The 22,760-nt window shown below is 37.6% G+C and overlaps 1 protein-coding gene across 1 annotated transcript in view; it reads right to left on the bottom strand.

Annotated features, from left to right (window-relative positions):
* Positions 1–22,760, bottom strand: part of gmds (GDP-mannose 4,6-dehydratase) — a 160,723-nt gene that overhangs the window by 96,115 nt on the left and 41,848 nt on the right. The window contains exons 5-7 of the mRNA XM_055050555.1: positions 18,941–19,133; positions 17,118–17,222; positions 3,740–3,867 (exon numbers count right to left, since the gene is read on the bottom strand). Coding sequence (XP_054906530.1) covers positions 3,740–3,867; positions 17,118–17,222; positions 18,941–19,133 — 426 coding nt within the window. The remainder of the gene's footprint in view (positions 1–3,739; positions 3,868–17,117; positions 17,223–18,940; positions 19,134–22,760) is intronic.

The following is a 22,760-nucleotide window of genomic DNA, read 5'->3' as shown; positions in this document are numbered from 1 at the left end:
CTAAGCTTCTGGTTGAGGATTAGGGGATCGAATTTCACTTGCAGTTGATGACTTTAAAACAGAATCACGCATGAACCAACCCGTGCCCACACACCACTGGTGTTGTTTATTCATCCTGTCTGTTCTGGATGTCACATCACCATGACAGCAGCCTCAGTCACAAGTCCTGCCTCGCTGAATGATCTACACTTCTGTTGATTTGGGTGTTCTGTGCCAGCAGGGGTTCAGAGGTCACGAAGCTGTCGTCATCGACAGGGAGGTTTTGGTGATGAAACCTAACACCCGCTCTCCTCTGCCCTGCTAGCTCTCATTGTAAGTTTTTACCACCCCAGCTGTGTTTATTAAAACCTTACTGAGCAAGGAAAAGTATTTATCAGCTCCCTGATTCACGGCTGTAAAGACCCGTGACAGCAAGTATATAAAAGACAGAGAAGTTTGTTGGTGGTTTTAAAAGAAAAAAAAAAGAGAAAAGAAAAGAAAAAAGACCGACAGCTATGTGATGCTGTCTACTTTAATACCCTCCTTGCATTTGTGGAAACAAATAACAGCGTTCAGACAGTTATTTCCAAATAGTAGGTTTTATTGTTGTTGATAATAAAAACCTACTAAATTCAATGAATAAAAAGCCTTAAAATGATAAATCTTTGATTTCATCACCTCAATACTGCTCAAACCCAACCTTTAACTTGAGAACATTAATTCAGTGGGAGAATTAGTTGTACATTAACACATATTTTTTATATTAAATCTTGTATCACCCTGTGTGCTAACACATCGACTGCATAGCCTTTGGTTTTATACCGTAATATTGCCCAAGGTTAGAGCATATGGAATGACAGATCTTTGGTCATTCTTCTTAGCACAGTCTCTCTGAGTCATCTATAGTCCTTGATTCTGTATTATGACTATTATTCACTTAAATACATATGGAATTTATAATATTAAAAATAAACAAGTACTTATGGCAGCTTAAGTACTGCAGATGGAAGATCAAGTAATTATAGCTACCATTAAAAAAGAGCTAAATTACTGGCGTTTTACTTGTTTTGTTTTTTTTTTACTTTTGCAGGCAAATGTTGCACATTTACTTGTGCAATCAGCGGTCACAGAATAAAGGACGCATAAATACATATTGGTGTATGAAGTGCAAGTGATGCTAAGAAGGTTTGGAAGTCCATCCGATATAAGTTAAAGATGCAAGTTAAAAATAAATAAATGGAAGAAAACATTTTTCTATGCTCCAGAGATACAAATCCAGAGATTCAGATTTGTTTATCTTTTAGATTCTGGAAACTAAACTCTTTTCATAGTGCTTTTTTCTTTTGTTCTCATCTATCTAGACCCGGAAAGTGATGAAACCAAATTTCCAGATTTTTGTAGACTATGTAGACTCTCTTCTATGCTCACAAAATGTCTTTTATCTGCCAAAAATTAGACATCTGTAGAATCAGGGTATCCACACAGCTGTACCATCCCTGTATGGCCTACTCCTGTGTCTATATGTGCCCATTTAGAGCATTATGCAAGTAATGCCTGTGGTTTTCTTTTCTCTTTGGCAGACTCAGAATCAGGAATCTGTCCTGTATCAGAGAGCAATTGAACCAAATTAGGTTTTAAACGAAGTCATCAAACTGGAAAATTCCAATCCCCCTTACGGAAAATGAGATCAGGGGGATTTAGATTATTTTATTTGACGATTTTATACTAAAGCATTGAGCTCCTGACATCTATTTCATATTACAATAACCATAAAGGGCTCCATTGAGAGTGACTGGGCAAACCGAGGTCTGTCTGCCTGGCTGCGACGGATACCCAATACCCGGCTAAGACGATGCCCAGCCAGCCGCACGCCTTCAGACGTTGTTAGAGCAGACACTTAGCACGCCCCTCCTGCCACCCGCAATCCATCCACAGCCAATTAGGAGCAATTTCCCTGTCCTGGGTGGGGTGACGAGAGGGAGACAGAAAGCGAGGAAAACCAGTTGTCAGCCCACAAGCACAGGCAGATGGTTCTGTTTACTAATAGGTAGTTGTTTGGCTCTGCCATAGTGACACAAAGCCGGTAGTTTCTGGATGGGCACCATGGGGGGCATTAGTGACAAACGTGACTTCTGGTGGTTGGGTTGGGCTTTCAACTACGGAGATAGTTCAGTAACGTATAACGTGCAACACTTGCATAATCTCTCCTCTGCATTGGTTCCCCCTCTGTACCTCCAGCTTCTGTTTGGCTTCCTGGAAATAAAAAAAAAAAAACTTTCCGAAACAGGAGGTGCCTGATCCACCAGAGCTGGAATGTCGCGGTTCCCACAGGAAACCTGGTGCATCTCAACTCAGGGCGTCCTGGACAGGCAAGTACTCACACAAATCTCTCAACAGAAGGCTGCAGCAATGAAATGCCAACTAGAAGAACATATCTAGATGAAAAAATATTCTCAATGGGATCCAAGAACCAATGTTTTCCTAGCACAACAAGAATATTTATACTTTTAGTCAAATCTGCAGTTCAAACCAGACTAAACATTTTTCATAACAGTCTCAAACTTACATGCATGATTCACTAAAATAAGCCCAACTATGCCATTTTGTTCTCCATCAGTTCTTGCATAGTGATATTACGGTTAGTTTTGTTTACTGAATACGGTTTAAAACTACAGCTAGGCAAAAATACAGTTCACTGAAGGCGTTTAAAAGTTACTAGCTGACAACTGTTTTACTTTAATAAATTTCTTTTGGAAGATGTACAGTAGCTTTGAAGTTTAAGAACATAACTTTTTGAAACTTTTTTTGTTTGTATGGACCAAAGAGTCATTATGGTAACCACTTCACTTCCACCAGCAAAGCATATTTTAAATATGACTTCCTCTTTTTGTCTGTTTAAATGTTCTTGTCTTCTCACCTGACTTCCCATAATAATGCAGTGACTGAAGCTTCACTTCCCAACAGACCCTTCAAACCATAGCATTATAGTACTAACCAGATCTGACACATTTGACCCCACACTGTTTAGCTGAAACAGCGCTCCATAACCTTTTCACCCTAACTCACGTCTTAGCAACCCCACCCTCCTTCCACAGTCACATTCACAACCATCACCTGCCAATAACAACACAGTTCATTGCAAGAGATTTGCTGTTAGACATGGCAACCCATTGAGTCTTTCATCTCAATAGCCATGCACACATGTTACAACCTTGACCTATCACACACTTCCACACACTTGCAGGAATGCATGCTTCCATACACACACACATGCAGAAGGGGGATAACGCACACTTTCAAAAACACTCAGCTGTCTGCTCCTGGATGATGCGACCCCACTGTTCGTTTCATCTCCCCACGCCTCTCTCTGCTTGCTGCTGGCACCATTACCTTAACACAAACACAGTATTTCTGTCATCGTCCTCAGGACGCAGTGTTCCCCTAATATCGCCCTTTCTTCTGCAGCCATCAGGGGATGGCGATGTGGGCCTGAAGGGATCTGGGACATGGGTGAGTTGTGGGAAACCAGAGTACAGTCTGTGGCCTCACAGCATGCAACCCTCTCTTTCTCCTTCTCTATCTCAAAATCTCTTTTGGCAGAGAATCATAGAAGGCTTCACGCTGATCACATATTATGGCCTTAAATGATCTGGGAAAACATGGCCCGTTAGTATTATGTGCACATCTGAACGCTGTTCAGCTTTGAAGCTGTGCACAGACGGTTGTGTGGATTTCTGAGTTGTGTGTTTGTGTGTTTTACCTCCACATAGTCCTTGGCGTGCCCCCAATCTCTCTTGGAGTCCAGGTTCCCGAGGCTGAAGCTCTCCAGCTGGCCCAGGTGAATCTTTGCCACAGAACGGCTGATCTTCCGTGTCACAAAATTTGCGCCTGAAAAAAAAGTTCAGGATATAAAACGGGTTCAATTCATTCAAACATTCATCAGCAAACGAGTGAAAAACAAGAAACAAATATAATGCTGTGAAAAAGTATTTGTCCCCTTACAGTTTCTGTCTATTTTTGCTTCCCTAATTCTCCTGACTTGTTCAAGATCTTCTGATAAATTTTATCATCAGACAAATGTAACCAGAGTAAGTACAAAATGCAGTTTTGAAATTGTCATGTCATTCACTTATTTATCCAGACTGCCCTGTTTGAGACAGTAACAGCAATCTTCTCAAATCGTAAATATCTATGATTAGCACATTTGTTTGGAAAGCTGAGTTCAATACCTAGCCAAACTCATGCTCAGTTATTGCATGAACTGAAAATAAAAATCAAAACACATCATGCCTGGGTCTCATGCATTTCAAGAACAGATGAAAAACCAAATCCTTGACATCCATGGAGAAAGTTCCAACAATGGTGAACCTTCATAGAAGGTTTACTCCAAGGCTATCATCAACTCATCCAGGAGGTCAAAATGAACCAAGAATAATGTCTAAGGTCTCCAATTCAACATAGTGGTGGTGGCATTGAGGTCTGAAGCTGCTTTGGTGTTCTGGTCAACTTGTAATAATTAATAGAAGAATAAGAATATCCGATTGTCAGTTTGTGATCTCTAGCTGAAAATCATAAGGGTTATGCAGTGGGACAATGATTCAATGCACAGCGGACTGTCAATTTCTGATCAACACTGCCAATTCAAAAGTATCAATGACAGCTATTGCAAACACTCGACAGTAGTTATTTTCCAAACTTATTTAATAGGTTTGGGGTCAACTACTTTTTCTCACCAGGCCTGTTAACTTTAGAAATATTTATTTGAAAATTACATGTTTTGTTTATTCATGCTGTAGTTATCAAATATTACAATTGATTGGATATTCAGAAACATTTAACCAAAGCAGTAAAACAAAAGCAGAATGAATCTGTATTAGGCTAATATTTCACAGCACTGGAACTCAAGACCACAGTGTTGGAGATAAAAATTCCAGTGTCACATACTAATATTCTGCATATTTCTCCAACACCACACACACGCTGACACATACAGACTTCCAAACCTCCAATAGTTTTCCAACCCTCTTTAGCCAAAGCAAAAAATTCAAAATGTAACTCTGAGTCAAATCAATTCGTTACCAACTCACATTACAGCCACAAGACCTTTTTTAGAATCTTTCCCTCTCATTTTCTTCTCTAATTCACCATTTTGGTGTCAAATCTGGGCTTGATGCCAACACAAATTTAAGGCCATCTGTCTGTAAACATAAAAAAAAAAAAAGGAACAGGGACATTCCACATGGGGAAAAAAGGAAAAATTGACCGATCCAGACCACCATGGTGTTGCCCATGTAGCATTCAGTCAAAAACCACCACAATGAAATCTGCCAGATCACCAGAATCATGCTCCTCATCAGAGCCGGCACACGTGGCGATTTTATCTGCAGCAGGACAAACAAGTTTCTAATAAGAGCGTGTGCAGCTGGAATGGTTTTACGTGCCTTTGGGTATTTTGTTGGGATGGTGTGGGTGGGTGTCATGTTCTACTCGTGCTGTGGATGGTCTGTGAATATATGGTGAAGCCTCTCCAACTCAAATAAAGCATTATATTGATGGAAATCAACACTACATATTAGGTTGTCATGTGGAATAATGTCACAATCAGAGTTGAAGTAGCTAAATAAAGTTTGAGGAGTTGAACTCATCTGGGCTCCCTGTTTAAATGACCAAACTGGAAGACATGAGAGTATAATTTCAAAGGAACTTTGCAAGTTTGCATCAAAGTGTTTGCTATTTATAGTTGATGCAACATAAATCTCCCACAACCTCGTGCTAACCTCTCCGAGACCCCGTTAGAACTGCTACATCCAAGCTGAATGCTGCCTTTAAGCCCTGAGTCCATCCAAGCTGTAACAGCTCAGTTCTGGCTCCACACTGTATCACTGTTCCCCTGACATGGAGCAGAGCCTCCATTTAGACACAGGAAAATCCTGTGTACCCAATCATGCGAATGCACTAAATTTGTAGTAATTATTTCATAGGAAAGCGACAGCCCTGGGGCAGGCTGAGCAGAAACAGATCAGGAGAAGGGTAGACATGCTTGTTTAAGAAAGTACAGCTTGTTGTGTGTTGATGGTGGGTCATATGTCCCCTATGTCAACGCTTCTTTGTTGCAATATTGGAATGATGTATCATGAACATAATAATAAAAAAATAAAAAAAAGATTCCTGATCTTAAAATCAATATTTGTGGCATGAATTCAAAAATAGCACATGTCCACAGAGCGTGGATAAATTGTCAATGGAAAGCCCCTTCCATGTCAGACCTTTCCTGTCTTTGCATGATCGTGTGTAATCCTGCCTTAGGGCCTTTTTCTAACCTGGCAGTTCATCTGTTCTGGCAGATACCAGCGCTCCCACTAACTGTAGTCAGACGCTAAGCAACAATTATTCATCTGCCACTGACACAGACGTGGATGTCAGTTTTTCTCTCATCCATATCAGCTAGACAGGCTCTTATTTCATCACAGAGAGTGGGACATTCATCACACACCTACACACACAATAGGTAATAAAGAGACACTGTCAGGTTACATTATGTGAGGTGTATGATCCGGATATTTGGTCTTTGACCTGTTAGAGTGTTTAAAAGTCAACACTGCTTTGATTATTAACTGCCTGGCTTTCAGGATCTACAGTTTCAACTTCAACTGACTATGGAAATGCATTATAGCAGAAACAAAGTGGCATTACCTGGGAACTGAACTCAATAGTGCTAACTTATCAGTAGCGCAAATGCAGAGATCTGAAAAGTATTTTAACATTTTATTAAAAAAAGAAGTCTTCAAAGATTGTTTATAATATGCTCAGTATAAATAATATTGACCATAATTTAGCAAGGTTGGCATTCCCTAAAAATGCTGCTTTATACTTTATACACATAGGAGGAGTATTTGAATACTGAAGAGACCAGCTTCAGTCACTTTGCATTAACCAATTCCAAACAAGCATTGTTCAAAGACGTTCCTGTAAAATTCATGTTTTAAGTCACAGGCCATGACATGACAAAAGAATATATGTCATGTCTATACAATACAGCATCAGGTAAATAAATTGCTGAACGGCAAGTACAAGTATTTAAACTCAAGAGTCCTTAAAAGCAATTCTCTCTCTTTTTTTAAAAAAAAAGTCATATTTTAGAACTTGTGGTAAATGCACAAGAGAGGACGATGCTGAAACAGAGATAAAAATACTTTTATCTTTGGTTTTTAGTACATAATACAATGACCTATCGTCCCTCCATTCACCCTTATTATAGGTAATTTCAAACATTATAGGTTTGAAATTACCTATAATGTACCCACATCCACTTTGGAAGTGTTTTTTTTTTTTTTTTTTTTTTTTTGTAATCACCAAAAAATAGCTAGTTTGCTGTTGATCACATCCAAAATACAATATTCTGTCAAATCGAACAATTTAAATATATTTGCAAGGTTACATTTCTCACCGTTATCCTTCAAGCACTTCTGCAAAGCAAACACTCTTAATGATTTAGAATTTAGAAATATGTAGAATCTTTATCAAATGAAAAGAACTTGAATGAATCTTGGGTTAAGGATCTAGACCATAGTAATTTTAGCCATGTTTCCATCCAAATATTATGCAGATTTTAAGAGAATGCTTGGAATGATGAAGAAAAAAAAGCAAATTACACATGTTTCCACTCCTGATCTGGAGGAAATCAAGCAGGCTATGCAGAGCATAATTTTGTCAGATTGGGATCAATAAAGTATTTTGTTGTTGGATGTAGAGACTGCATAATATCCCAGTGTACAAAAATGCATTCATTAATGTCTATTTATTTGTTGCCTTTACACAATTATAATAAATTGTATATAGATTTAAAAATGATCAATTTATGATTACAATATCATAAATTGTAATCAGTTGGTTTAAAACTGTCCTTTAGTTTCTTTAATCTGAACTAATTCAGAATGAAAGTTATGATGATGTTCATTTAAAGTGGTATAGTACAGCCTCAGCCAATCCCATTAAATTTTCTTTTTTGTTTTTGGTTAGAGTCAAGAAAAAATGTAATCAAATGCTCATTAGGGGCAGCCCTCTGCATAGTACATACTATAATCTTGTGGGCCAAGGCAATGTAACTAGAGCCCAGTTTGGCGACTACAGCGAATTGGAAAGCTGAGGTTTGATTTGATCCAAGAGAAACTTGAGTTTGAAGGTTAAACACAGGTTGTCAAAACTCTGCAAAGCCTGTTTGGCTCTTAAAAGGGTGTCAGAGGTACATGGTGGTGCACAGTACACCAATCAGAAATAAAGTCCATTATTTCCCCCAGAGCACACCTGTAGTATCCTTGTAAAGCTCACACCTCTGTTTAGAGTGGCTCTGCTCCCTGTCTTCTCTAATTGGTGCGCCATGGACCCGAGCTTGGGGCTAATGGACGGGTCTGCCCGGCCCCGGACAAAGCCTGCTCTGTTACAGACTCTGGTGTTAATGTGTTTCCTTTACTGGCAGCGGCAGCGTAGGACAGCCAGAAGGAGGTGGAGGGGGTGAGGGGAGCTGAGAGGGGAGCTGACAGGAGGTTCTGAGCCCAAAAGGGGCAGCGGTGGCCGTTTAACCTTGCCCGCAGCCTGGCGGAAAGTCTAATAAAACCGTGGGCCATGAAAACTGAGCAGACAGCAAAACCCCTGCCAGAAACTGACACTCACTTTCTCTCTCCCACTCTCATTTAACTTTTTCCTCCATTTCGTTCGTTGGCCAACAGGAAAAACGTAGCAAACAGAATTCGTTGGCACAGCTGGGCTTGAGCACGGGAGGAAAAGGAGGAGGAGGGTGTTGAGAAATGGATGGAGATCTCTCCTATTCCCAAAGCCAGACCATGTGGGTCCAGACAGGATGGGGACAGGAGATGTCAGCTGGGGGCATGGGTCTGGGGAAGAAACTGTGGTTTTGAGGAGATTGTGGCTCAAGAGGCCTTAGTTACTCAAAAAAAAAATTTGTTGTTCAACACATTCTGGGGAAAAAAAAAAGTGACTTATAAAGCCTTAAACTGTGTGAAGTCTCAGCCCCCAACACACCCAGACATTTACATGTCTGACTCATACACATTTATATTACTGTCTGTCAGTATATTTATGCACATTTACTGAAACTAAACCACAATGTGATTTATTCCAATCTTTCCTCTGTAACATTTATTCTGAAGATATATTGTGCGGTTGTGGCATGGCCGAGTGGTGCATTAGGCCTGGAAAAACTGAAAGGCTATAAGCTGTAAAGCTACACAAACGCAATACTTGATTACTTAAAAATAACTATCAAGATGATCTTTAATGGAATATTTGTGCAGGTAGAACATCTACTTCTTGTGTGTGCCTAGTTTCAGCTTCTAGAACAATTTATTAAGTAGCTATGTTTTCTTGAAGCCGGCACATTGTTTACATTTTGGTTAAAAAAAAAAAAACACTAAAGAGTTGATACAAGTCCTTTCCAGATATTTGAATCACTTCTGTTGCAAGCTTGTCTCAACTGGTCTTATTTCAAACATACAAAGTGAATAATAGACAAGATATAATTTCATTTTTATAGTGTTGCCATAGAGATCTTTCAGTTACCTCAACACTGCATCTACACACCTGTTTTGACATTCAGCCAAAACTCCAAATCCCATAATCCTGTTTTGTCTTTGAATAATGGCCCCGGGGAGTGAATGGCTTCATGGTGGAAGTGTAACCTTAAATTTCTATCTCCGCTGCCTTTTAGGTTTTGGGTCAATTGGTTAGCATCAAAATTAATGCAAGCTCATCTAGTGAACATCCTATTTTTCTTTATCTGCACTGAGTTATTGAATTAAATAGCTAACACGCAGGAGGACTGAGTAATATTGCAGCAAGAATATTTTCCAAATAGGGCAATTTGGCTCTACATCAACCTAACCAAAACCTTGTCAATGTCTGCCATTGCTGTTATTGATTCACTTGCTGAGTGATATCTGCAGCTTCAGCAAAAAGAGAACATTTGTGCTACATCCAAGACAGGTCATGGGTTCTTCTCAGCCAACATAGTGTCTATTCTCACCTGAAACACAAGTGCCCTCACTTAAGGGCTGACACAACTGACAGGAAAGAGATGGAAAAAGAAATTTGATGCAAGGTGTTCTGGAAGCATGATAGTTCAAGAAAAAGACAAATAGATGTTTATGTATTCATAAACTTAAAAATAAACAACTGAGTACTCATTATTTCTTCCCTTTATCAGAAAATAATAAAATGTCCTCCCTAATTATTGACATTTGTGGTTAGAAAATCCAACCTTTCATTTAGTACAGATCTACATGAAGAGCATATATTAAGCAGTCTAAAACAAAACAAACTGTGATCAACAAAACTGAGTAGTGAGCCAAGTTTGCACATAGTGATCCAGAATTAACTGTTATAAGTTATATTTTTATTAAAATCCCAAGTTTTTTTGTGCTGAAAAAATTTTAGTTTTACAAACCATTTTAACTAATGGGATGCATATTGGAAAAAAAAACACATTTTCTGTCATAATAAATATGAACCCTGTTAAGTTAACTTTAGCTTGAGTTTTTTTAAATATTTTTGTTAAAAACAAAGCATGCATATGTGGACATATAGCAGTAGTCTACCTAGTAGATTTGTGAAGCTGTAGATCTGTTTTGAAACTTTGTGTGCATGCGATCACAGACTCTTCTGAATACCACCAACAGCTGTAATAGGAGGGAAAATGGCTGGTGATGGAATCATGAAATTGGATCATCATGAAAAACATTTGGTCAGATCAACATAAAACAAATTAACTAAACTGGCTACATTTTAGTTTCAAAAATAAATAATTTGCTGCTAACAACGACATCACTGCAAAATTTTAAGATAAATTGATTTCTTCCAATTCACTGACAAACAAATCAATATTTTTTGTTATCCACTGTTTTGACAAAAAAAAAAAATACAAATCTTTTTACTGCCACAATTAGTTTTTAACATTACACTAAGGGAGTGCACAAATAATCAAATGAAACTTTAAAATTATTTTGTCTTGTTAGTAATTTGAAAGCCAATTTTTCTGCTTGATAGAAAGCTAATATTTTTTTGCACAAACCAGCACCTCCTTTTACTTGAAAAAGGAGGTGCTGTCTGTGATTTGTAAGCATACAGTAACTATGATGTCAAATTGTAAAAGAGAGAATATTGAAATAATTGGTTTACTTTTCTTATCATTTTCATTTCACTCTCATCCATCATACCACATCCAATTGAATCAAAATAGTTTTCAATGACTGAATGTTTGCATTGTTAGGCTCGAGGTATTTTAAAAACAGACATTTTTTGGCAAAGAAAATTATAAAATTAACTTTTATTGCACAATATCGTGGTGGTAAAGGAACCGATGAATTTGGGTGAACCCAAATTTTGTACAGGGGAAACTAAGAGAAAAATGTAGGTGCACAAGTGCAACAGTTTAAAAAGTTAATCTAGAAACTTACTTTGAAATTTAATCGTGTTCCTTTAGAGCTACCGAGGATTCGGCAAAGGTTAAAAGACAACACGTTGCTCTTAACTTGTGCAATTAAGCTGCTCTGTCATCCAGATACTTGGTCACCTTGGTGATCGTGCATAACAAACACCGATTGGGGGGAGGAGCAGCTATGAGTAAAGCTAAGAAAAAATATGATCTGTCTCAAGCTCTGTTCAGATCCGTCCCTGGCTCATAACAAAAATCTGTGCAAGGCGTAAAGAGAGTCGAGGACTCTGTCATCATCTTCACTTTGAGGCTTTAGAACCCTGCTCACCTGGCCATAGATCAGCTGCTGTTTAGGCTGTGCTCTTTCAGTTTTCTACCCATCAACAACAAATGAAACTAAAGACCAAAACAAAAGGCACCACCTTGTTGAGTTCTTGTCTTAAAGGACACTGACAAATTCTCTTGAAATCCACAAACCGAGTCATTCCCATCAAAAAATTCCTTTGAAAATAACCTTCTAAATAAATGGAAAACATATCCTCTTACAAATCTATCATGCGATCTGACCTTTTGGGCTCGAACTCAACAAAAGCAGAAAGATGATGCCAAGGCATGTGAAGACTGAGCGGCTGTATGTATGTTTGACTTTGGCACTGTTATTCTGACTACTCTTCTCTCCTGACATAACAATATATTATTTGGTACTGCCAAGCATGAACCACAATACTCTCTGGGGAAAGGATAGATGGTACTTCCCTAAATAAACCAAGGGTAAGACTCCAACTAGAGCTGCTTACTGACTTTATGGGCACATATAAACTGCCAATAAGTAGACATTAAGTTTGGCTTTCTGGTTACATTCAGGTGTTAGGTTGTGAAGAAAATGACAAAATAAATACATTTGACTGCTGATCCAACTTTCAAAGAACTGCACTGGATCATATTTCACAGTTATGTGGAGGTAATTTAGAACTGCTGCTAATGCTAATCCTTTTCATCAGAAAGAAAGTGAGAAATGTTTGTTATGGCTAACAGCTAAGCTAACTGGAGAGTAGTGTTCAGCGGTGTGAACTAGCCGGCAGATGCAGACTCCTGTTTGCTTTGCTTCACGCTGGATTTACACTGGCTTATTTTTTTTTTCTTGACGACTGCAAAATTCAGACTTTCTGGACAAGAACAATGAAAATCGTCTGTTTATTGCTGCAGTACTCATATGTTTACAAGAATGGTAAGAGAAACCAGAAGCACATTCCTGCCGGGATTAAGTCATCTGCACTGCTGAAAGGAAAAGAAATCTTTGCTGAACTTCCCATTTTTATCAGAAAATTCAGAAGAGCAACCTCAACAACACAAAATTAGACTATTTCAGTTTTGAAGATGCTGAAAAAAATCTTCAGTGGGGACGTTTTGAGAAATATAGATTAACTGATATCCATGACAGTTTTTCTGTGTCTTTGGTGGAGTGAGAATCATATGACAGACATAAAGCATACAGTGCCATGAGAAAATAATCTTGGCCTTTCCCTTTTCTCCACATTTTGTTACGTTACAATTCAAATAATGTTAAATATTTTATTAATAATTGGCACAATGCTTTAATAATTAATTGCGTGAGAAACCTTCTGTAGCTACTTCTTGGGTAAGCGGTTAGCATAAGGAGATTCCAAATTTTATAGCTGTTAAAAGTTAGTTAAATTTAGGCACTGGGAGGAATACCAATAACAATCACAGATTGCTCCTGATGCCACTTCTTTGCTATCTTCAAATTATTGTCATTATTGAGGAGTAATTATTACCCTTGCCTGAGCTTCAGGATACTTTGGAGTGGGTGCTTTTGAAGAATCTCTAATTGCTTAAAGAATCTCAATGTATTCCACAGAAACCCACCACACACACTGGTTGCTTTTTTGCTCCAGGTATGATTCTTCAATTCAAATTTAAAGAATCTGTTTTGGTCTAATCAGATTAAAGAACTTTGTGTCTCATCATTAGACATTCTCTAAGGTTGCTTTTAGTAAGCGGTCATAAAACCCTGATTGATGGAGTTTGTTAGCAATGGCTGACCATTCCACAAGAGAACACCGCAGCTTTATCTAAGTGATCATTGGGTTCTTGCTCATTTGGTGATCTGGGTGACCAACACACCACAGACCACAATGCTTTTTAGGACGTTCAGTGCTGCAATTTGTTTTTATCCTTCCACAGAAATATGGTGTTATAACAATAATGACCTGGATGAAAAAAATTCTTGAGTTCCTTGCTTGGTTTGTGAACTGATTTATACAGCTAATTGCAAGACCTTATGTCTTGCAAGTGTTTCTGATTCAGACTTATGATTAGTTGACTAATCTGACCACAAATAGACTCCAAAAAAGTTGAGGAAACATTTTAAAACATGAACAGGGAGACTCTGATGCCCCTGAACTCAAATTTGAGAGTCAGAACAAGGGATTCCAATATATATATATCCAAAACATTAGTTTGAAAAAATATATATATTTAATATAACATTTGTCACTGTAAGGCAATTTTTCTGAGATTTAAAAAAAAAATCATAAATGGAAAAGATTTTCTATAAGATAGTTTTAAAATGTAACACAACAGAAAACATAAAAGAACTGTTACTTTCTGGTGGTACTATAGAAATGAGAGTAAAAAATTTGTTCTCTATAAAGGTGCGGCTGTAAACTGGTAAATCCTTTGTCAAAAATATTAACAAGTAAATGTAGTGCGATAAACATCTTAAAAGAGATGTTTAGGGTGTGGCTGAAAGTAGTGGAGTGATGACAATTGCTCTCATGTTAGAAATCTTCACAGAGATCACCAGCATGGCAATCTCTGTGATGGGAAGATTCAAACTGGTTCCCGGTTTGAATCCCAACTCAATATGTTTTAGTTCTTGTGTCTGTGTTCGAATGCTTTCATCCGACAAACCAAGGATACCTGTGGCTTCAATTTAGTACTTTCATCAGCAGGTGAACATGTCAGTGAATATAAAAATGACTGAATGCAGTTTAAAGCTCTTTGAAGAACTCTGAACTAGATGAAGCACTAAAAGTGCAGGTCATTTATAATTTACTATTTCACATATATATGTGAAATATATCTGTATATATATCTATCTATCGATCGATAGATATATCTATATATCTATATCTATATCTATATATATATATATATATATATATATATATATATATATATATATATATATATATGTATTTATAAGTCAGCATACATAGATATGATATGCTGATGAAAAAGCAACAAAAGAACAATAACATGAAAAAGAAAAGTTCTGGAGGGTCTGCTTAGTAGTCATGCTTTTGTTTATGGTACATTTACTACACTCAAGCCAAAATTAGATGTTTGTGATATCCAGTTAGCACAAAGTATAAATATACATATCAAAGTATATGATTTAAAGTACAACCCTACAATCAAAGCAAAGTACAAACATGGCAGGAAGATTTTGCACCTCAAAAGAACAAGCTCTTAAAGAAAAGAATGATCTTGCGAGCAACAGAACACAGAGCCAAATGTCTCTTCAGTGTGGCACCAACAGGGTCATGACGCACACTGGGGGCTTGGGTAAACACTGGTCAACTGGGCCAAGATAAGCACCACACTGCACTATGGAACGCACCACGTTCCTCCGACATGAGCAATGTCAAACTTGTCTGAAAATAGAGACGATAAAAGTGAAACCTAAATGCCTGCTGGAGACTATAAGGAGACTTATTCTGACTATTAAGAAAAAAGGAGGACTAAATCAAGAGGGAGGAGAAAGAGGGAAATGTGTGATAAGAATGGGCAGGTAGACGATAAAGAGCTGATAAAACCAAAAAGCTGATATCATGTTATCAGAGAGGAGCAAGTCTTGCCTTCAAAAGGTCATGTCTGTGGGTTTGACAAGCCCGCACATCTCTAATCCTGACATTTCACAAGCATTCAGACTAGTTTTATATCTAAAAGAAATTCAGACATTTTACCATCATTAAAAACCTAACTTTATCTTAAGTACTGTTGATTTTGTCTTTCAAACACCCTTCTTGTAGGGACCTCATCATCTCTACAGAACTGCCACACTGGTTCCCACATCTATCTGTCTGTGCGAACCCATTAGAGTTTACCGGATGACCCCTGACCTTGGTCGGGGTCGTGGCCAGTGCCTTCATTAGGGGATAAATCATAAACACCTGAGCAGCTGACCTGGGCATAGTTTCAGGGCTCCAGTCATATGTTATTAATTTTGAGTCACAGTGGCGTGTAAATCGGGTTAAAGCAGCGCCTGCGACCCTCAGGGCCTGCAGCACATATTAAAAATATGACCACAAACCATTCACTATGTGTCAGAACGCGTAAGAGTGTGTGCCAAGTGGCTATAAGAAACCTAGCCTCACCTGTGGATCATTAGGACTTTATATGGAGTGTGTAATTGGATACCTTTTCACAATCTAACAATGGATTTATTTATGTTTTACTATGTACTATTACTATTGTGACTTTAACTTTTTATTGAGATTAAGTGTTGTCAAGGGCTTCACACTTTGTCATTTTGTCACACATGAACATTGTAAAAGAATTATTCTTGTATTCAGTCTGCACTGTTAAGAATTTGAGGCATTTATGTTGATGTTGTTCATCTGTTTAGGTTAAAACTTCCTATCTTGCTTCATACATGAATTTACTTCACTGCTGCAGCTGGAAATTATTCAAAACATCTGTGGTACCATCTGGAACACTGAACATTCACGCTGTTCAATACTCCAATATTATGTTGAAACAAGTCAAAACAGAGTAACTGTAAGGGTCTAACTGATGTAACTATTTTGCCAAAAGAACCGGGTTACTTGTCTTGGGTTAAACATCTGAACTTCAATTACATCTCTTGCTTAGTGCAAAAAATGTAGTATGGTTTTGGTTCGTCCTTTGCACATGAAACTGCTTCACGTTTTTAAGAACTTTTGACTTTTTCCAGAAAATCATGTGCTGATTCTGGATGAGATGGTCTTGGTCACTAACCACTCTAAAATTATCCCAAAGGAGCTCCATCAGTTTGGCAGTTTGGGGACCATCCCCAACCTGCCAAAAAGCATAAAATTGTCCAAAATGTCCAAGTATGCTTGTAAACATCAAGAGTAAATTTCTTGAAAAAAAGAAAAACAGACCTATACTACAATGCTTTCTAAACTGACCTTTATACTTAACACACAAAAGTTAGACAAGTGCTTTTCTCTTGGGAAATGTCAAACTCAGACTCTTCTATTGTAATGCCAGAGAGGCATAAATATTAAGTTACTCCAGAAGATGTCATGAATGCTTTAGGGCCCAGTCAGGGTGAGCTTTGCACGAGTGAATCTGACACTTTTCACATGGTGATGACAGAATTGTAAGCATCTGCTCAACCATATAAGCTCATTTAATTAATCTCTGTGAGCACTGTTGTTGAGCCAAACTGACAACTAGAAAAAGTATATAGAGCCATAGCTGTTGACTCAGCAGAAAATCGGCAACCTCTATGTAGCATCCGCCTTGTCATCAGCTTGTACCCCTCTAGGTTTTATTACATATGGATATGAAAGTAATTGGCCTGACTCAATTCACTGCTTGGATGGTTAACCCAATAATTTTGGCAATACAGAGTATATTTTTCAGACACATTGTTTTACAGGTCAAAGTTGTCACTGACCTCTCCTCGGACTCTCATGGTTAAACAGGATTCCGTTGACGGCAAACATGTTGTAGGCTTCACGGAAGTTTACCACAATCCAGTAGGCATAAAGCTTAGCAGCTCCTGAGAGGAAAAACAGAAGTGGAACAGGAGATGGTAAAGAAAAACAGGAAATATTACAGACAAATAATATACAGTATTTATATTTTTTATTTATTTATTTTTTATTTTATTATTTATTTATTTATTTATTTTTTATTATTTTTTTATTATTTATCTATTTATATCTATTTATTATTTATCTATTATTTTTTATTATTTATTTATTTATTTTTATTTATTTATTTTATATTTTATATTGGAGGTCGCGAAAATCTGTTTTTATATCTGACTTTATGTTATCTTCTGCCAAGGACTCACACTTTCATGACCCTGTGATAGTGAAGGCAGGAAAGGCTTTTTTCAAATATGACAGGATTGTTGAGCTATTCAAACAGGGCCTCTCGCAATGCTCCATCCCTCCAAAAGTTGAAAATAATATTTATCAGAAAACATGTTGATTCCCATGAAACTTAAATTATTTGAAAACCTAGAAAAATATTTAAAGAACTTAATATTTTTGGAAGGCACAAAGGCTTTTGGGTTTAGCTAAAGCATCAAAAAATCTATTTATCTACAGCCAGATGAACACTACTTTTAAAAATAGTGATAAAAAGTAGTGTTTCTACAGCTTTATCACACTGTAAGTACAAACTAAAGTACATTATTCTGATTTTGTGTGACAGGCAATGGGCAGATTAGTGTAAGCTGAAAAATAGTTACCATCAGTGTTTCAGGTCCATATGAATTTTGTCTATGTAAACTTTGTAAGTTTTTATTGGTTTGAAAATAATGAGATGTTTAATTCAACTGAAATATCAAATTTTATACAAATAAAGTTGACTTCGTTATTTATTTCAATTAAAAAAAATAAACCAGTCAATAAAAAAAATAGCTTAAACTAATGTAGCAAAGTAAAAAGCAGGGAAAGAGAAATGCTTCTTCAATTAAAATTGCAGAGGAAGACCATAAAACCATATCCTGGAGTTAAATATAGAACATCAACAAAACTTTTTCTTCTTTCAGGAGTGTGAATCTGAGACTGTGATTGACTAGAGCAGCACCATCTTTAACCAAACTCCTCCTCATCCTCCCTTCTCCAGTAATGAGTCAAATACCTAAGCGAATGAAGGGAGGTGCCTGTTGATTAAGCCATAGGCCAGGATATAAACTTGAGGTTAAGGGAGTTCATCATGGCAACCTCCGCCTCTACCTTCTCAGGTCTAATTAATGGAGGAGCAGCTTGGTACGCGCCTCCTATTCAGCTTCAGATTGAGTGCTGACAGATGGGGAAAGTGTCAGGCGGGAGAGCACTGAGACAACAGAGAACATTAAACCTGATCGCTAACACACGTGTGCAGCCGGTGTTTATGCGTGCGGGGGTGAGCTTGTGTGTGTGTGTGGGCGTGTGTGTGTGTGCGTGTGTAAGCTGGAAGTGAGTGCTGAGTGCTGTGGATATAAAGGTGTCTTTGTTAAAAAGAGAGCCACTCCAGTCAATCCGTTTGGCTCCAGGGTGTGAAGCAAACTCAAAGGGAGTTAGAACTATAAATCACTTCTCTATTCACTCACACACATTCATAAGGATGTTTATTCATAAAAAAAGACAAAGTGCAGCAGAGATTTCATGCAATTTGTATGTGTTTAAATGATCACGTGCGATCCTTGACAAATGTAAATAGAGAACATATTTCATGCTTGCTGCCACGTGAATCTGCAGCATTTGATGCATCAGTTAGCTGTACCGTAAGGTGAGCGGGGATAAAAAGGTGTGGTTTCCTTCTGCGGGATCTCCTGGACTTTGCCATACAGCTCACTGGTGGAAGCCTGGTAGAACTTGACGCTGCTGGTCAGACCACACGTCTTGATTGCATCCAGGAGACGCAATGTGCCCACACCATCCACATTAGCTGTGTATTCAGCCAAGTCAAAGGAAATCTGGGAACAAAAAGAGGGGGAAAAATGAGACATTTTCAATACTAATAACAAGATCTGTACCAAAAAAACTGAAGTTTCTCCTTATTCCTGCAGAACACACAATAAATCAGAATTTTGGTTTTGAGCCGTAAAATTGAAATTGAAGGGAGAAAAAAACTGAATGCACCAAGGAAACAATGTCTCCTTTGCACCATCCATGATCACTATGCATAAACTTATAAGAGATGTGGACACTTTTTACTTAAGATTACAGAGATATGCAAAAGAGCAAAAAAAAAAAAAAAAAAAAAAAACATTCAGTGAAATGAGGGTCAAACATAGAGTTGAAATTATATATTTTTCGACATTGAACAAAAATGTACTTCTTTTCTTGTGTTACATCAGTTAGGGGTACAAAAACTATTTTTATTTCCCTCATGATGTGTACACACACCATTGTAACTAATTTGCTTCAGGGTCGTTGTACATTTGAAAGACTCATTAGCACTCAAGTTTTAACTTCTTAACAAAGGCCTTGAAACTTTGCTTCAATATTTGAACATATTCTTCATGATATGTGAAGTCTACCAGTTCCTCCAGCAGCAAACCCTCACACAACATGATGCTCTAATATAATTCTGATGTCCTCTATTGACCAACAGAAAAAATGCCAAAACAACTGTAACTTCCTTTAATGATGTAAATGTAGAGGATCATTACTGTAAAAAATATAAAAACATTGTTGCTGCAATTATACGACACATTAAGAATAACAATGGATCATGTTCTTATATGTTAGCAATTTGGGTCATGACACGAAGCCTTTACTACACAATTTTCTAAAAAAAAAATTATGCTAAACAAAGTATACTTTAGGTTTAAAAAGGTATTTCTAGAGACAATAGCAAATCAGACTTTTCTAAAATTCCTACTACAACTCCCAGAATCCCTCCTTCCACAGCAAATGGTGAAAAGAGTGAACTTAATAAACGCTGTGTAGGAGATTAAATTTAAATTAGAAATGGCTTTGAGAAGGCCTGAGTGTAGGGGTGACACTGTGTGCTGTGAGTATGTCAGGTTGAGTGTATGCCAGCTTGGCCTTAAGCATCCAATCAGGTGTGGCAGTTAAAAGCCAGGCTGGTTAGTGGTCACCACACCTGGTGCAAGCCGCGTGGGCCACATCTAAATGGAAGAAAAAACCTCCAACTCTTTCGTGCGTTCACACCAGCACTACACACACACGCACACACGAGCAGATAAAGGCCCCTTATTTAAAGCTGGGACAGGAGAACACTGGGCCTCTATTTCCCTCATGACGTGCACACACACCATGAGGAGGTTTAATCAAGTTCAATCACACTCTGCAACTCAGTGTAATTACCTGTGACGCTCCACTCATGCTTTTACTTTGCATTCTGGCATTTTCATTTATATTTACATCAATTACAAGAGAAAGTGAGAGGGTACTTTATACAGAGACACACAGCACACATTACATAATGGCAATGCACACTCACAACACAAGAGGTTGGTGCAAAACTTGAAACATTTGGATACAACACCAAACAAATGCAGTTTTACATAATATTCATAGAAGGAAGTTGAATTTTATCTGGGAATTACTGAGTTGTGAGTTTTGTTGGAGCCGCATCAAGCGACTGTTTTGCTTTGTAGATTCAGCAGATTTTTAAATTTATTTGACCTGTTGCATGTTGTTTTCTGTTAATGTAAAAACAAAAACTTATAAAGCTCCTTAAAATGGCTTGTTTGTAGTCCAAGATATTGTGTTCAATTTGATGTCACCAGGACACACATTTGCTTAATGCATGTTTTCCCACTTAATAGACAAAAAAAGATGGTGTATTTTGACATTAATTATCTAGATATGAAAATTCTAAATTTTTCATAGACCCTAGATTTTTTTCTAAATGCATCACATTTCAAAAACCTTATGATATTGCATTTAATTGCAACTAATGTGTTTGTTGCAATTAAATATCACTTCTGTAAGATGGTAATTGAATAAAAATCAGTGTGCAATGACTGACTGTAGTCTTTAGTGCTTTGGGGTTTTCTGAACCAGATAAAGTGATGTCAAAGTACAGGATGGTTACCATTTGCTATCTGTCCAGTGTGAAACACTAAAATTATTTAAACTGACTTTACTCAAAAATATGTAAATGTACTCATACATAGTCTCTTTTTGAACTCCACATTGAGTCTTACTAGTTTGTGCGGTATAGAAAATCAGAAGTTCATGTTAGCAGACAAACATAAATGTTTTGATTGAACAGTTGAAAGACAAGACTCACAAAAACATGACACTGCACAACCACATACAGACGGTAAAAACCACTTATATTTTTTGCTACTACATCCCACAATAAAACCTCCTTCCCACACACATCACAGTGTGTGTTTCCCTTCAGCTCTCCTCTGGAGATGAAGTGCATGGGACACACATGCAGCGTCTATCAAAACCAGCTGAGAAGGCCATGGCCTAGTGTTTCTTGACAACTTAAATCAAACAAATTGCTTTAATGCCTCCATTCTCTATCATTATGTTATGTCCAGCCTGAGCGATCACAGTTGCGAAACTCGAAGAATGCGTGTGTTTGGGGAGAGTGTCATTGTGACTGTTGGGCCTCTCAGACAATCTGCCAAATATTCTTCTGTTCTGGGAAGTCAGCCAAGCTCTGTCAGCATTTTGGGGGGGCGGAGAGGGGGGTCACTGACAAGCAAATATTTTTGCCTGACAGCAAAGCATCCATTTGAAAAGCTTCTAAATGTACAGGATATATGTGCTGCGATTGGTGGTTTCACGTCTTTCGTGCTCACACAGGGGCTTGTTGAAATGCAAGCATGAAATTGTGGAATGTGACTCCATAAGTGTGTGAAGGTATGCACGTGTGTGCTCACTGACAATGTGCCCAAGAGTAGTGACACATGTATAAATACGAGCTACATTAATTTAGCCATGGCCTTCACGTTTGTGCATAGAGAAATAAATGGAGACATTGAGTCGTATATACACAGGTGTAGGAGAGTTTAAAGGAATGTGTGCCATAAATTATACAGTGTCATTCAGAATTTTACATAGATTAATCAGAAATACCAATGTCAAATTAATTTGGGGCTTCTATGACACATTTTAGCCATTTTCTCTTTTTCGAAATCTCAACCTTTAAAGATTTGCAATGTTATAAAACAGGTACTCAAGCTAAATTTCAAACTTTAGTGTCTGACTTTTAACAAAATAAATGTTGCATGCGCTTTATAAATTATAAAAGGTTGTGGGCCAAGCAAAGGCAGCAAAGCAAGAGGCAAAATGAAGAGAGTGAGATTGAGGAGGATGAGAGGATGAACAAAAAAAGGAGACATGGAGATTGAAAAGAACAGAAAATTTAGGAAAGGCAAGAAAGTGAAATAAAGACTAAGATGTAAGAGAAAAAAGGCAAAGGAAGGCTAACAGAAATAAGGCAGAGAGGAATAATAGGACATTAAGCAGAATATATAGTAATGGAAGAAAATTACAACAGTAAAGTGAAACAGAAGAATAAGGAAATGGGACAAAGAAGTATCAAAAAAGACAAAAAAAAATAAGTGAAAAAGGAGGGATGAGAAAATAAGGGAAAATGAGGTGAAAAA

The sequence above is a fragment of the Poeciliopsis prolifica genome, unplaced genomic scaffold, assembly GCF_027474105.1.
Source record: "Poeciliopsis prolifica strain line A6 unplaced genomic scaffold, Auburn_PproV2 SCAFFOLD002, whole genome shotgun sequence".
Lineage (NCBI taxonomy): Eukaryota > Metazoa > Chordata > Actinopteri > Cyprinodontiformes > Poeciliidae > Poeciliopsis > Poeciliopsis prolifica.
This window is presented reverse-complemented; position numbering and strand designations above follow the sequence as displayed.